The sequence below is a fragment of the Diceros bicornis genome, chromosome 18, assembly GCF_020826845.1.
Source record: "Diceros bicornis minor isolate mBicDic1 chromosome 18, mDicBic1.mat.cur, whole genome shotgun sequence".
Taxonomy (NCBI): domain Eukaryota; kingdom Metazoa; phylum Chordata; class Mammalia; order Perissodactyla; family Rhinocerotidae; genus Diceros; species Diceros bicornis.
Genome location: NC_080757.1, coordinates 45778884 through 45795180, shown reverse-complemented (window position 1 = coordinate 45795180; position 16297 = coordinate 45778884). Strand labels below are relative to the sequence as shown.

Sequence of the window (16297 nt, the reverse complement as noted above, 5' to 3'; positions counted from 1 at the left end):
GCACTGCTTCAGGGCAGGTGCGATGGCCTCGATATCTGGGTCCGGGCTTGGACATCAAGACAAAGCCAGTCCGCCTCTTTCTTCAGCATCTCTTCTCCGCCCGCCGCCATCATCGCTTTGCCTCCGCGACCGCATCCCGCCTGGTTCCCACGGCAACCGGCGGGGCGCCCACGTCGGGGCTCAGGACCGCGCGGCAGCAGCCCCCGCCCCGCCCCCACGGCACCGCGCTCCCGCGCGAGGAGAGAGGAGGCCGGGTTGCCGAGGAAACGGGAGGACGCCAGGCAGCCGCCCCCACCGCCTCCGCCCCCAGAAAGCCCGGCCGCCGCCGCGGAAAGCTGCCTCCGGGGAGAAGGAGGAAGAGGGGCCGGTAGAGGGAGGAGAGAAGAGAGAGGAGGAGGAAGAGGAGCACAAGGACGGCCCCCGCGCGATTGATGGGCGGCTCCTCCGCCCTGGACCAGCCCGCCTGCCCCGCCCCTCGGCCCCTTTAGCCGCTCGCAGGGGAGAGAGGACTGACCCGCAAGGTAACGGCCCGGCTCCGCCTCGCCCGCCCCGGACGCACCCGCAACCCAGCGGCCACTGGTCCTCCGAGGAGGTGGGGGAAGAGAGGAGGACAACCTCTCCTTTCGACTTCCACGATTCTGGAGGGAAATCGGGCCTGAAACCCGGCGGCCTGGTCTCTCTGGGCTGGCCACAGCCCCGTCTTCTTCTGCCCCAAAGAGGACAGGTTTGGGGGATTCTGTGATCATTTGTACACTGGCAGCCGCCCCGCACCTACAAAACTTCCCTGCAGACTGCCCTGGTCTGCAAGTCCAGGAGAGGTATACACGGACCGCGCCCCCTCTGGCTTCTGAGCGCGAAATTGTTAATCTTGTTATTGCTGAGAGCACCGAATTGCTTGTCAAGCCTGTGACATTACCAGCCACCCACCAAAGTTCCCCAGTTACACACTGAGTCCCTCTCTTCTGGGCTTGACGGTCAGTGTGTGACCGCCCATCTCTTTCACAGTTTCACAATAACATGAAGAGTCACCCTCGAATAGCTTTTCTTACAAGTCCTTTGCAGCCCCCGAGCCCTTGATTTCCTAAGACAAATTGGCTAGAAGAGTCAAATCATCTTCCCCGCTTCTACCCCCCATCCCTCCTCTTGGGTCACAATATTCTCTCAGTAGCAGAGTGTTAGGAAAATTGGGCCCAAATCACTCATCTTTGTTACTTATACTCAACACATTTTTTTTTTTTTTTTTTTTTTTTTTTTGTGAGGAGATCAGCCCTGAGCTAACATCCGCCAATCCTCCTCTTTTTTTTTGTTTTTTGCTGAGGAAGACGGCCCTGGGCTAACATCGGTGCCCATCTTCCTCCACTTTATATGGGACGCCGCCACAGCATGGCTTACCAAGCAGTGCGTCGGTGCGCGCCCGGGATCCGAACCAGCGAACCCTGGGCCGCCGCAGCGGAGCGCGCGCACCTAACCGCTTGCGCCACCGGGCCGGCCCCACTCAACACATTTTTATAAGTTAAGATTTTAAAACTCATAACATTTTTTTAAGCTAGGATTTAAACAAATCCTGTAATCTTTGTCATTACCAATTAATTAATTAATTGTGTAAAAGGATGAACAAGGTCTCCTGAACTCCCTCTTCCCAGCACTCAATTGTGGAAAAGGGGGAATTTATAAACCTGATTGTCAGGTCTTAATATAGCCGTTTGGATTTTGGTTCAAAGGAAACTTCAGCCTAAAGAGGGGCTTAAATTTACATTCTTCTCTATTGCTGAACCAATAAAAATTTCGCTTTAATGATATTTCTAATATGAGAACATAGTAAGAAAACAGTGAGGGCCGGCCCGGTGGCTTAGCGGTTAAGTGCGTGGGCTCGCTGCTGGCGGCTGGGGTTCGGGTCCCGGGTGCGTACCGACGCACCGCTTCTCTGGCCAAGCTGAGGCCGCCTGCCACATACAGCAACTAGAAGGATGTGCAGCTATGTCATACAACTATCTACTGGGGCTTTGGGGGAAAAAATAAATAAAATAAATCAAATTAAAAAGAAAACAGTGAAATACCTTATTAAAAAAACTCCCTTCAAATCAATTCTTTCAACAAATGTGGCCATAAAACAGAAAGACATACAATATATGTGTGATTTTTTAGAGAACTGAAAGAAATATATTCTGCCATCAGATTCTGTTCTCCTAAGTCAGGGAAATTCGATTTGAATTCATTGGAAATTTACACTAGAGAGGAATGCATATGTCACAAAGTTCTTAGAATATTCCTCATTGAAATTTCACAGATATGTAGAATTTTGAGGCCAAGAAGAATCATTCACTCCTGCTTTCAGCAAAGCAGGACTCCCTTCTCTCCCCACATGCCTCCTACTCCCTTCTCCTTTCCTTCTCCCTCTCCCAATTTAATATAGCTTCTTATGTTGATTGCTAAAGCACAAATCTGGCACAATATATTATCACCAGAGACTTAAAACAGAAGCGAGCATGACCATGAGTGGATTTTAAATCGAGAAGCAGTTCAAAGGTGAGAAATAGAAGAGAAGACAGGAAGCTATTTTAGAAAACTGTGCCTTGACCACATTTTATTATCATTCTCCCGCCTCCACCTGTCTGTATTTGCTGAGGAAAAATTTTTGGCTTCAAGTGGCCATTTGGTTGAGTGGGCCCACAAAGCCTACTCCACAAAGCCACAAAATCCACGAATTAAGCATTATCTCCTATGGATTTATTTGCATACAGTTATTTCTGTTTCTTGTTCATCCTGGTCAGTTTTTCAAACCTGTAGTCAAGTATAAAGTTCAAGTGACACTTCAGAAATGTGGAGAGTGTTGGCCTAAACTGTGGTGATCTACCTACCATCTCCTTGATCTATCTCTAATAATTTGCTTCCTTGGCGCCTGTAGTGTTTGTTTAATCTCACAAAGTATTGATGTGTTTAAATAAGAAATTACATGTGGCACCATGATACTTCTAAATATTCATTTAATAGTAAATTACAGTAATAGTAAGTTTATGGGAGGGTAAAGAGACTTTTGTAGGCAACTTTATAGTCCTTTATTTGGTAAGTGATTGTGAAGTCAAAGGTAACCTGGCTTGTAATTCAAATAGTGTTATTTCCTACCTATTTAGACAAAGTTATTTCATGGCTCTTGACTTCAAAACCTCCTTAAAATAATGATGCATTAAAGCCAGGATATGTTAGCTGGCTTTTCTATGTCAACTTTGTAACCAAAATGTATCATCCAAGTGGATGCTGGGATGTGCCCTTTCAGTGACCATTAACATATTTTCATTGCGAATCCTTGTGTTCCCTGCATGATCAACATTCAGACAGGCTTCTGTTTCCAACAGTAGCAGCAGGGGTTCATCTTTTGCTTGTTTTAACATCATCATTTTCTGAAAACTTCATTCTATGCAGATACATATTCATATGAAAAGTTAAAAATGATCTTTTAAAATATAACCCCATAAATGACTATTAAAATGCTCAGAGACAAAATTTAGGTTTTGTGTATAGACTTTGGAACTACCTATTGGACTATATAGTTTCAGATTCTGACTCTCAAAGACCAACTTTCCATGCTTGAGAGAAAATAACCCCGGAGTTAACAACAGCACGAGTTCTCCCTGTTGCTCAGGGCTGGACGATAAACCTCGCGAGATTTCATAGCGACCAGACCAGACACTGGGTCTGCCGTTGCACACGCAACTGAAAAAACCGGAGAAGGAAAGGGAAGCTACGGACTGTAGACGCCTGGGGGCAGGGATGTGGTCTGTCTTACCCTGCTGTTTCCTCAGAGCCTAGCGCAGCACCTGTCACATGGTAGTCAGGAAAAAATACGTGTAGAAATAAATGAAAGAGCTTCCCTAGACAATAAGCAGGAAGAATGTGGGAACTTGGATGACCTCAGAGATGAGGTTTAGCAGACTCTTTATTTTTTTTCATTGAGGTATAATTGACATATAACATTATATTAGTTTCAGGTGTACAACGTAAAGATTCGATATTTGTATGTATTGCAAAATGATCCCCAGGATAAGTCTAGTGAACATCCGTCCAGCAGACTCGTTATTAATAGGGCCATTTAATAACTTTGTGAACTTAAAGATTTTGGCCATAAATTTAGGCCACCCCAGTCAGAGCCAACTTTCTTGAAAGCATTGTCCCTACTTCCTTACCTCTCGTTTACGCAACCCACTGCAATCTGTCTTCAGCCCGGCACTGCACTGAATGCTCTCACCAAGGTTATTAATAACCTCCTTGAAACACGCTCTTCTCGACACTGATGAGACTGCACCCACCTGGTAGTCCTCCTGCCTCTCTGGCTTCTTTGCAGAGTTTCTCTTCAGCTACCTGTTCTTAAATTTTAGTGTGCCTCCGAGTTTTGTCCTGGGTCCTGCTTTTCTTTTCAATATTCATTCCGCCTTCAACTTCAGTTATCACCAAAATGCCAGCGATGCCCATGTCTTTACATCTCTGATCAGCTCCGGAGCCCTGTGACTAACTACTTGCTTGACATCTCCATTTGCTGTACTCCAGACACTTCAAATTCCATGTTATTTTCTCACAAACCTGCTCCTCCTTCCTCCTCCGTGTCTGAAGGAATGTTGGCACTAAACAGCTAGCTGCCCGAGCCAGTGACCTGGGCAGCTTCCTCCATGCTTCCCTCTCCTGGCCCATCTGTATAACCACCAAGTCCTGATGATTTTCTCTCCGAGTATCCCTTGAATCCATCATGGTTGAGTGTGGGCACTGCATGAGACTCCAGGTTCAAATCTCAACTCTTCCACTTAGTAGCTCTGTAACCTTAGACAAGTTACTTAATCCCTTTGTGCCTCAGTTCCCTCATCTGCTAGACAGAGATATAGTGCCTGCTTCATAGCATGGTCATGACGATTGAATGAATGAATATGTGTAAATGCTTAGAACAGTACCTAGCGCTTCCAGAGTCTCAGTAGCTATGATCTCCTCCTCCTCCTCCTCCTTCTTCTTTCCACTTTTGCTACCCAAGTCTGGTCACCATCTTATCTCATCTGGATTACTGTAGTGTATTCCCAGTGGTCTTTCCACTTCCATTTTTATTCCACATCCCCTCCCTCCATCTATTCGTCATACTACAGCTGGAGGGACCTTTTAAAAACTCAAATCTAATCATTGGCTCCCCGGATTGGAACCTTCCAATGGCTTTGTATGGCTCTATGAGTCATGACCTTCAAGGTCCCACCCAAATTTGGGGCCCCTGCCTCTCTTCCAGCCCTTCTGGTGCTGTTCTCCCCTCTCTCTCTGCTCCAGCTGCACTGGCCCTTCCTGTTCTTCATCCACACCAGCCCCTTCCTGCCCTGAAGCTTGTATACCTGCTGTCCTTCTGTCTGAGATGCTCTCTGTCCTACTTCTTGCCTAGCGCACTCCTTAGCAAACCCAATGTCATTTCCTAAGGAAAACCTGGCCTCCCAGAGCAGGTTATGTCCTCCCATAATAACACTCTCTCAAAGAACCCCATACTTTTCCATAGCACTCATCACAATTAGGGTTTACTTGTTCAGTGTCAGTCTTGTTCCACCCTAGACTGTAAGCACCACAAAGGCAGGAGCCATGTTATCTTGCTGACATGACTGCTATACCCCAGTGCCCAGCATTGTGCCTGGGTTGGAACAGGGCACAATAGTTGTTGAATAAATGAATTTCAGTTCCCAGCGGCTCATAACTTTGGTCACTGCTAATTTAGCTAGTTTCTTGGGTGTTCTTTTTTGTCGTGTTGTAGAACTGCATCTGAATCAGGTGTCGGTCAGTCTATCTCACTGTGAATAACCAGGACAGGATCACTGAAGCCCGCTGATGAATGTGGCTGCATTATTTATGCCTGGAACAGGAGGGCTGTAAGGGCATCAACACCAATACAAAGAGTCCTTTCAGTCTGAAAGGAGCATCTGTGCCTTTCAAACAATGGAAATTAGATTAATACGGGAATAAAAGCAATTATACTAAATAAATCCAAATATGGCAAAGCAACAAAGGATTATATCACAGCACATTTACTTATCTTTTATATGCAGGTCAGGGATTAAGAATCATGTTGCATGAAGCAAGAGACAGGCAGAAGTTCATCAGTGATGTTCAATATCTGCGGGACATGCAGCATAAGGAGGACTCGGAATATCAGGTAATTGCAGAAAACCGGAATTACCTTCCACTTTCACTTACAGTATTATGAGAGAATTCAGGATACAGTATCAGTACACAATAAGCAGTAATAGTTTTCTAGAATCCAAAACCCACCACTTATTAGGTGTGTGACCATGGAAAGCCACTTTATCTCTCTGAGTCCCAGTTTCCTCATCTGTAAAGTGAGGATAATAATAGTACCCACTTTGTAATATTGTCATGAAAATTAAATGAGAAAACCTTTTAACAGTATTTAGCACGGAACTTGGCACACAAACCTTGTCAAAAATGACATTAGGACTTAAGTGTGATAAACAAGCTATCAAGAAAAAGACACTAAGGAGTTAACTAGGTTGCCCCACCATTTATAAAATAACATGCCCTTCCATTGTCATCCTGCCAGAAGAAAGGTGGTTAGCACCTTCTACAATAAGCTAACTATTCGTCACCCTAGTTACAGTGTTTACGTGCAAAAACAAAACAGACAGGGAGCCTGGGGGCTCTGATGCAATTACCCAGAGCTGGCATAGGACAAACTTGCCAGACTGGGTGTGGGATTTTGGGAACAGTTAGAAAGTGTCGCTCAGCTCCCTGGCTGGAGGTCAACCCTCACCAATCGAGGAGGCGTGTCCCTAGCCTCGGCTGAGGATTGAAAAGTGCTCCTTCCCTAAGGAAAACACAGAACTGCTGTTATCAGGTTTTTCTCCTTCGTAGCAATTTCAAATATAACCGAACCTCCCGGGTCACCAAGGAAACCAGACCTATCTCTGTAACCTGATTTCACCTTATAGCACAGCTTAGCTGTGGAGCTGGAAATGGAGTCAGCAATTTCCTCCCACAACTTGCCAACCCACCTACAAGAGTATAAAATTGAGGGAATTTCTATAAAATAAGAACGTAAACATCCGAACTGGTCACCCTGCAAGTCCGTCTACTGTTCACAAAAATGCCTCTGCCACCTGCCTTGTGTTTGGAAATTCCTGTTTGAAACTGTCTCCAGAACAGGCACATAAGATGATCAATCTTATTATTTTATGGTCTCTGCTGAAAAAGATCACCCAACTGTGTGGCTTGGAGCCACTACAGTTTTCGTTTCTAATCTCAGTTGGTCTTTCAACACTGTCTTTGTAGATAACAATACTTATTAAGTGCGTACTATGTCCTGAACAAAGTCCCTTCTCCCTCGGAGTTCTTATTCTAGGATTGAGAAACAAACAACACATACAAATAAATAAATATGTAAGATAGTTTCAGTAACTGATGAATATCATGAGGCAAATAAAACAGAGGTCTTGAGGGTGGGTTTGATGCTCCCTTACACAGGTAGGGAAGCCTCTTTGAGGAAACAACTTTGGCTGTGGAAGTAAATGATGGGAAAGAGCTAGCCAGAGCATCCTGAGCAGAAGGAAAGCTAGTGCAAAGGCCCTGAAGTAGGAACTAACTTGGAGCATTGGAGGAAACAAAAGAAGGCCAGAGTGGCTGAAACATGTTGACTAAGGGAGAGAGTAGAACAAGAGGTAGGTAGGGTCAGATCACATCCAGTCTCGCAGGACGAAGCTTGGTATTAGGAGTGTATGCTCATCACAATGAAAATTATTGGGTGATATTAAGCAGGGAAGTGGTATGATCTGACTTACATTTTTAAAAGACCTCTCTGGCTACTGTGTGGGGAAAAAAGAAGGGGCCAGAGAAGCAGCGGAAACTCTAGTAAGGAAACTATGATAGAAATTTAGGAGAGAAATGATGGCAGCTTGGAACAGGGTGGTAGGAGTGGAGGTGGTGAGAAGGGGCCTGACCCAAGAAATAGAAGTAGCACAGACATCTTGCTGAGAGATGAAGGGGGGAATGAGGGAAAGAAGGGAATGAAGGATGACTCATTTTAACATGTTTACTTGTCCATCAGCTCCCTCTGTCATCATCACTATTTTAAACTTTTCTTTTTTCAAACCTCCAATCCCCGTACTTTCAACAAAGAACTTTTCTTCCTGTTTTACACACACATGAAAAGAAACAAAGAACCCAAGGCCATCAGATGGGAAGCCACATAACTTCTCCCCTTCCATTCCAGGCTACACACCCCATGTAGCCCTCAAGTCTCGGGGATGAAGTGACACTGTCCCTGCTAGTGCCCGGCCTGAGATCTTGGTCCATGCCCCTCTGTCTCCAGGCCCTCTCTATCCGTGGACTTCCCATCTGTATCTTTGAAATTTCCCTTCTTCTCTTTGGCTCAGCCTACAGACATGCTCAAGTCTCTCCTATACTAAGAACAAAATCCAGCCTAAACTAAGAACAAAAGAACAAAGCTGTCTGTGGACCACGTGTCCTTTTCTAGCCGCAGCCCTGGCACTTTGCAGTCTCCAGATGTCCCCAAACAGTCAGCAACATTTCTATCTCCACTTCCTCCCCTCTCATTCACTCCCTAACCCAATGCAGCCTGGCTGCCACCTCAACTCCCCGAAACTGTTTTCACTAAGACCAGTGGCCAAATTCAGTGGACAACTTTTTAGTCTTTGTTTTCCGAAGCTTTATCTATATTTGACACTATTATTGCTTTCTTCTTGAAACATTATTCCTTTGGCTTTCTGACATCACACTCTCCTGATTTTCCTTCTGTTTCTCTCACGTTCTTCTCCCTCCCCTCAAATGTTAATTCCCCTAGGTTTCGATCCTCAGTTTTCTTCTAATTCATAAGGTTTCTGTGACCGATCTCATCCCCTCCTGTGGTGTTAACCACCACTCATATACTAATGACTTGTAATCCTGCATCTTCCCAAGGTGTCAGAATCACACGCACACCTGCGTGCTGGACATTTCCATCTGGATGTCTCACAGGCACCTCAGATTCAGCACGTCCACGATTGCGCTCCACATGTCCATCCCCCTGCCACCCTCCTCTCTATGCCCTCTCTGATGATAGTGACCTAAGCCTTCCCTGACTCCTTTCTCTCCCTCACCACCCACATCCCACCAGCTACCAAGTCCTGCCGAGTATACCTAAAAGCTCGTGATCTTGTGCCTTCCTTTGTATCCTCTTGCCACCACTCTAGTTCCAATCTCCATAGTTTCCCTCCAAGACTATTACAATATCCTATAACCAGTCTTCTTGCCTCCAGTCTTACTATCTTTCAGATTGCTTTCTTGAAATCTATCTAAAATGTGACTTTGACTATGCCGTTGGAATACATGAAACCCTTCAGTTGTTTCCCCTCATTTAAAGGCAGGTCCCAGACCCAAGAACCACAGCAAATCCAGCCTAAACCTCAACCACTTCTCTAATCTCTTCTTCCCCTTTCTTTACTCTCTTGACAAGGGTGGTGAAGACCATAGTTTTAATTTAGAACTAAAGGGAACCTCTGTGCTCTCATAGCACTCTTTTAAAAAAAACAGCTTTATTGAGGTATAATTTACATATCATAAAATTCACCTGTTCTAAGTGTATAATTTAATGACTTTCAGTAAATTTACCAAATTTGCAGCCATCACCATCATCCAGTTTTAGAACATTTCCGTCACTCCAATACCAGAGCATCCTTTTCATACCTGTTTCATATAGCTTATGAAATTGTATCAAAATTGTCTTTTGTGTGACTTCCTCAAACTGGACCACAGCTGCTTAAGGGCAGGGTGGAGTCTTGCTCTTCTCTGTTGAACTGAACACCTTGTCATTGATGAAAGCCAGCATTACCTAACTTGACCACCACCTCTGTTTATCAGACTTAGATCCAGCTTACTTGTACCTATTCCTAAAAGTCAAACCCACCCTCACTGAGCATTTTCTTTTTTTATAATTTTATTTATTTATTTATTTTTATTCCCCCAAAGCCCCAGTAGATAGTTGTATGTCATAGTTGCACATCCTTCTAGTTGCTGTATGTGGGACGCGACCTCAGCATGGCCGGAAAAGCAGTGCGTCTGTGTGCACCCAGGATCCGCACCCGGGCCGCCAGCAGCAGAGCGCGCGCACTTAACCACTAAGCCACGGGGCTGGCCCTCACTGAGCATTTTCAAAAGCACTCATCACAAGGACTGCAAAAAACAAATCTGGTTGTCTTTAATATGTTCTGAGTATTGTTGAATTAAGTATATAGCAACCCACAGAAACTACTTTGAAGGGAACAGTGATATGAGTTAGTTATATTATTTAATCTATCCCTTGCCTTGTTCTGGAAATGATTTAAAGTAGGGGTTTAAGAATGAATTGCATAACTTTAATGATCCCACAATAACTTGGTCCATATATGACCTATATATGTATATGTATATTTAGATACTTTACTAGGTAGACTTTCCTTTGGGTGGACATTGAAACCTGGGTCGTCGATGAGCTTGGCCAGTTACTTATAGAAATCCCAGCTTTTGCTCAGTGCAGTACCTGCTTGGACACTAGGGATTTCCCATTTCAGGGTGTACAGTGTAAAACCTAATAACTAGATATGACTCCCAAATCATATACGTTTGCCACATATGCCTTCCTGTGCTTGACTCACCTTTAATGGACTGGCTCAAATTGAAGCCCTTAGAAACCTCCTGTATACACTATCCTGCTGCATCCTAAAATATGCTAAGTGTTGGTGTGCACCAAATTAGCAGGGCTTTTACAGGTCTGTGTGCTAGCAGCAGGAGAGGAAGGTTAAAGCCCCCTGAGTTATTTTGATGCTACTCCTTTCAGTGGTTGGGTGGGACCCTTTTGAGGAAACAAGAGGAAATAAACATCTATTTGGCATATTACATGCTATTTCAGAATCTGGTAACTAGTACATAATTATATGCCATCTCAGAATTTGGCTCTGTTTCTTCAAGGGTGTTCATGCTGCATAGCTTTTTTTCCCCTTCTTTTGGTCAAATGTGTTTATGTAACATGAGGCAGAATTTAGCCATTAATGTCCACTGGAAAGCTGGAAAGAAAGATTACACTTGGAATTTCAGGATGATTTTCCATAATCTGTCAAATGGGTTTCATTTCACATCACTTATTCATCCTGACTCTTTCAAGTGCAGATCAAACAGCTGAACGTGTCCACATAAAACTTATTCAAGGACATGATAGATGACTTTACCAGGTGGCAAGGGTTCAGGAACCATCCACTCAGGGGGTTGAGGGAATGGAGATAATTCAAGTTCCCTTCCCATGGATTCACCTCTGAGGAATGTGTTTCTCTACTCTTCACAGCTAACACAGGAAAATAAATTCACTTGAGGTGAATATCATGTCAAACTGTTTTACACCTTTGATTTCTTAACCTCTCAAAACTAATGAACTTTAATAATGTCACTGATGATAATTAAAGCCCCAAACTCTGGGTTGTGTGTGTTAGGTCATAAGAACAACAACAAAAACCAAACCAATTGAAGGCAGTGGCAACTCCCACTTCTCAAAATGCTTGTGGAGTTCAAGTAACAATACCCTTGATGGAGGCCATTGTTGATTGAGATGTAGTGTTTCAATGTCTTTTATACCAGAGTTACAGTTTCAATGTCTTTTATACCAGAACTATTAGGCCGGGAACTGTTCCTGTGGTACATGGCTTCTTAAGGCACCAGGAGCCTGGATGATGACTAGAAGGAGGGGACTGATAAGAAATGAAAGAAACTCTGGGCATCCCTGTGGATTCAGAACGCTGTAATGCCGGAGAAAAAGCAGTTTACAGAGGGACCCTGAATGACTGAGAGCACAATCTGCTCAGCTGGCTGCAGGGGGACCAGACCTCTCCTTCTGGGGCAGAAAAACAAGGGTGAACCATAGGCCTGGACAGAAAGATTCTTTCTTCTTCCACAACTGAGATCAGAGTCACATTACTTGGCAAAGGCTGACTTTAGAAATAGAAGTAAACCAAGAAATGGGATTAGAAACAACAATTAAAAGCCTAATAATGATGATGATGATGATGGTGATGGTGGTGATGCTGATGAGTACCTTTCATTGAACACTTGCCCATGGACCAGTCACTCTGCTAAGCATCTTACCAACAGTGCCTCGTACTCTCCCAACAACCTTGCAGCACAGGGACATCTCCCTCTTAAGATGAGGGAAGTCAGAATCACTGGAGTTAGTCAGCTTGCCCAAGGCCACGATGCTAGAAAGTGGCAGAGTGGGCCTTTGTCCTGTTTACCAGTATTGAGTTGCAGTGAGTCACAAAACCCACGTCATCCCCCACAGGCGTGTATGTACCTTCTGTGTTCTGCCCCCACGGTGGTAGCTTCTGCACAGAAGGCAGCCTGACTGCATGTGCTGCAGTCAGAGGGATGAGCGTGGGGGGGTGGGGACGTGGGGGGAGAAACACCAAAGAAGAGTGAAGGAGGAAGCCCTGATTCTCCCTAGAAGGAAGCAATAAGAAGTTACCTGAAGCCTTCAATTTCAAGACCGCCCTCAGCCAGTTTTGTCACATGAACAGAAACTTATTTATAGCAATCTAGCTCCAGGCACGTGAAACTGAAGGGGAATATTTTTAGAGTCCCAGGGTGTGGGGAGCCCCTGGTGATGATGAATTACGAATCCTTCCTCCTCTCCATCCTGTGGATTTCGCACTCCTCTGCCCCTGTCACTTCAGGACCCCCAAAGTAGAAACGACATCAGCATCAACAACAACAAGAACTCATTCATCTTTCCAGATAACAAGAAAACTAGCCCTTGGGGGGAGTATGGCTAGGTTCTTGCTGTTTCTAGGACTGGAAGCCTGGACTTGGCTCTGTTCTATGTTCCTTCTCCTCAGCAAAGCTATACCTTCAAGAAGATTCATGTTTGACTTACACAGAAAGGTTGCTTGGCTGTCTCAAGATAAAAATGAGGAAGTCCCTACCTTGCCACTGGTTTGTTCCCCTGCTTCTCTATGAGAGGAGGGATAAGGAACCAGAGGGAAAAACATCTTTTTTCCAACATTGCAAACCATTCTATTCCTCCTCCCCTTTTGGTAAAGAAATATTTAAGTTGCATGCATTCTTGGAGAGAATTTTCAAGAAACACTCAGCCCACAAGAATTCTGTTCATCCCACAAAGTCTGCCTCGGTCCTGCGTGCATTTGCTAACACCATCTCCTCCACTTCAGTCCGTCAGCATTTTCTTCCTGCGCCTTTAATACCAGCAGGTTAGTATAACACAGACATCTGCCGCTTCAGGAAACACCACTCCGACCAGGGCTCCTCCCAAACAGGAGCTCCATCGGAAGTCATTGTAAAAGGAATAGAAAAAAGGAGGCCCACGTTTAGTCGAACTTCACTAAGCTCTCCAACTAACTCCCCAAGGATTTACCTTCGTTTATTTTATTATTTGGTGTTTCCTTGTTTAACTTATTTATTATAGTTCCTGTCCAGTATTTTTTGGGTTTTCTTGTTTAAATTATGTGTTAAAACAAACACTGTCCAGTATTTATTACAATGGCTTACTGTCTATATGGTATAGTTTTTGAAAATAAGATTAACTGTGGGACAGAAAAAAATATATATATATATTTTGGAGTGCTCTCCCTTTCCAAGCAAGCTGGGATGAAACTGCACTTTCTCCTGGGAATCCAGGACACCACCTGCTGCAGGTGACCACCTGGCCACTGTGCATGAGCCCAGGGGCCAGTGCTTCACCTGCAATTCAGTTGTGAAGCACAGTATAACTGACTCTCTTCCCAAATGCAAGTGGGAAATGTTTTGTTAATATCAGGTCATTTCTATTCTTAACCTTGGAGTGTAATATTAGGCTTTCCCCATGGCGTGAAATGCTGGCAAGTCCTTCTACAGTGTAACTATTTTGGAGTATCTAAAATATCAGTTGAAACCCCCATAGCACATTATGGGGGTTTGTTCAGTCTTGGGTTTGTTCAGTCTCAGTACTGGAGGAGAATATTTTGATACTAGATTTTATTTTAAAAAATGGACAATTATTTTTGTTGGTCATTTAATTTTTATTTTTTCATTTGGGAATTGGTATTTCCCTCCAAAACAAAAACGCAATTCAACTAACGCTAAATGCCAGATGCTGGGGGATTCAAAAGAGAAGAGGTGGTCCTTACCCTCAGGTTCTCACTGATCAGCAGGAGAAACAGGGTCAAAAACAAAACAACTAAACGCAATAGGAAAAAATTGCATGATTCAAGCTATGTATGTGTAAAGGATCATTAATTCAGCCCAGGGAAGGATAGCAAGTCAGGGAAACTACAGTGAAGAGATGCCATGAGCCGGTTCTTAGATCATCACAAGGCATTCCAGGCGGAAGGCACAGCATGTGCCAGAGCTGTCCTCTATGGGAATTCTTATCCTGTAACTAGGGTGTAATCCAAGGGGATAGAATGAAGTGGAGGTGAGTATGAGGGAGGAGCTAAGAGAATGAGAATGGGAAGAGCAGTTCATACAGTGCGTTAGGTACTACCTTCCTACCTAGGCAACTGTTAGGTAAATGCCTGACGAAATGCCTCTTAGTATTTATTAAAGCAATGACTAATATTTTTGACCTGGCATTTTGGGCAAAGGGAAGAGAGAGTGATACCTGGGTGAGTGTCTTCACACTTGGTAACAGGTATTGATGAACGCTGGGAAATGTATGCCGTGTATTTCGTGTTCCTCATGATAGGAATTAAGCATCAAGGTATCAAAGCTGGTTGTGAGAGATTAATTGGGTGGTTACCAGAGCGGAAGGGGGAGGGAGGAGGGCAAAAGCGGTAATAGGGCACATGTGTACGGTGACGGAAGGTAATTAGTCTTTGGGTGGTGAACATGATGTAGTCTACACAGAAATTGAAATATAATGTACACTTGAAATTTATATAATGTTATAAACTATTGTTACCTCAATAAAAAATAAGTAAAAAGCTAGTCGTAGACCTAAGACAAAGAAATATTTTTTGTTCTCCAGGCTTTTCTGAGACGACAGGAATACAGAAGAGATCCAAATGAGAAGAAACGAGATCAATTTTGGGGGCAAGAGACAAATTTTGAGAGATCCTGGTTTTCAAGCGGGTCATCTTCCAAACAGGTACTTAGAACTTTGGGAGACATTCTCTTGCTGCCATGTGTGCATGCGCGCGCACGCGCGCGCGTGTGTGTGTGTGTGTGTGTGTGTGTGTGTGTGTGTGTGTGTGTGAGACTTAGGAAAAAGCCGTCTCAAAAAGGAGATGTTGAAGAATCCTAACGGTCAGGGCAGGGAGCCAGGGTCGGGGGCAGGAGCTCTCCTCCTGGGTACCGCACCCGCCGCTCCTCTGCTGTGTGTCCTTCCCCCTTCACCCTGCTTGCGCCTCGCTCTTCTTTCCTATAGTCTAACCCACTGCATTGCCAAGTCTAGTTTTTATTTTAAATGAAGAGAGTAAAATGCAGTAATAACTGCATCAGGTAATAACTAGCAATTGTTCAAATATTTTTGTCTAGGATGATAATAACAAATAATAAGACCAATATAGTGGCAATATGATGATGACCATGATGATAGTAATAGGTATCGTTAATTGCATGCTTACAACATTCCAGCACCATGCTGAGCACTTTATACGTATTAGCTTAAGTCTCATAAATCTATACATAGTTGCTTCATTTTACAGATGAGAAAACTGAGCCTTAGAAAAGTTAAGAAACTTTCCCTAAGATTTCTCAGCCAGTATGTGGTGGAGTACGGATTCCATTCCAGGCATTGTGACCCCAGAGAGGGTGCTCACTGAGCTACACAATCATATTTCATGTTTAAGATCATAGCTGCGTAAGAATTTTACTTATCCTATGTCAGCACCAAATACCACAAGCTGCATTCAACACCGGTTGTTAGCATGGTGAATTGATTTAAGATGAGTAATATGCCTTTTATGAATTTCTATTTAATATTTCATGGCTGAAATACACTTTCGAGATGGACTCTCTCTTTCCTGTCAGTGGTGTGGATCCCTGAGATAGATCCAGGATACCTGATATCAATCAAGTTCTTGTTGGGATTTCGTCTCTAATCTAGGATATTCACACTGCAGTTATTTAATGTTCAAAAGACACCTTAAAAACATCCGTGATTGATGTTTATAGATGCAGATGTATCCCTGGGAGAGATCTCTCCTCCCTATTAAGAAACAGAAAGTCACACGAGAAAATATTTCACCTAGAGTCTGAAGGTGAAAAAGACCATCTTACAATATTGGCAGCATTGAGAACACGTCGCCTTGATCTTTTCCTG

At 44.0% G+C, this 16297-nt stretch overlaps 1 protein-coding gene across 1 annotated transcript in view; it reads left to right on the top strand.

Annotated features, from left to right (window-relative positions):
- The first annotated feature begins 387 nt into the window (after positions 1-387).
- MARCHF10 (membrane associated ring-CH-type finger 10) overlaps positions 388-16297 on the top strand; it is an 81545-nt gene continuing 65635 nt past the window's right edge. The window contains 3 exon segments of the mRNA XM_058561305.1: positions 388-521; positions 6057-6163; positions 15002-15121. Coding sequence (XP_058417288.1) covers positions 6074-6163; positions 15002-15121 — 210 coding nt within the window. The 5' untranslated portion in view covers positions 388-521; positions 6057-6073.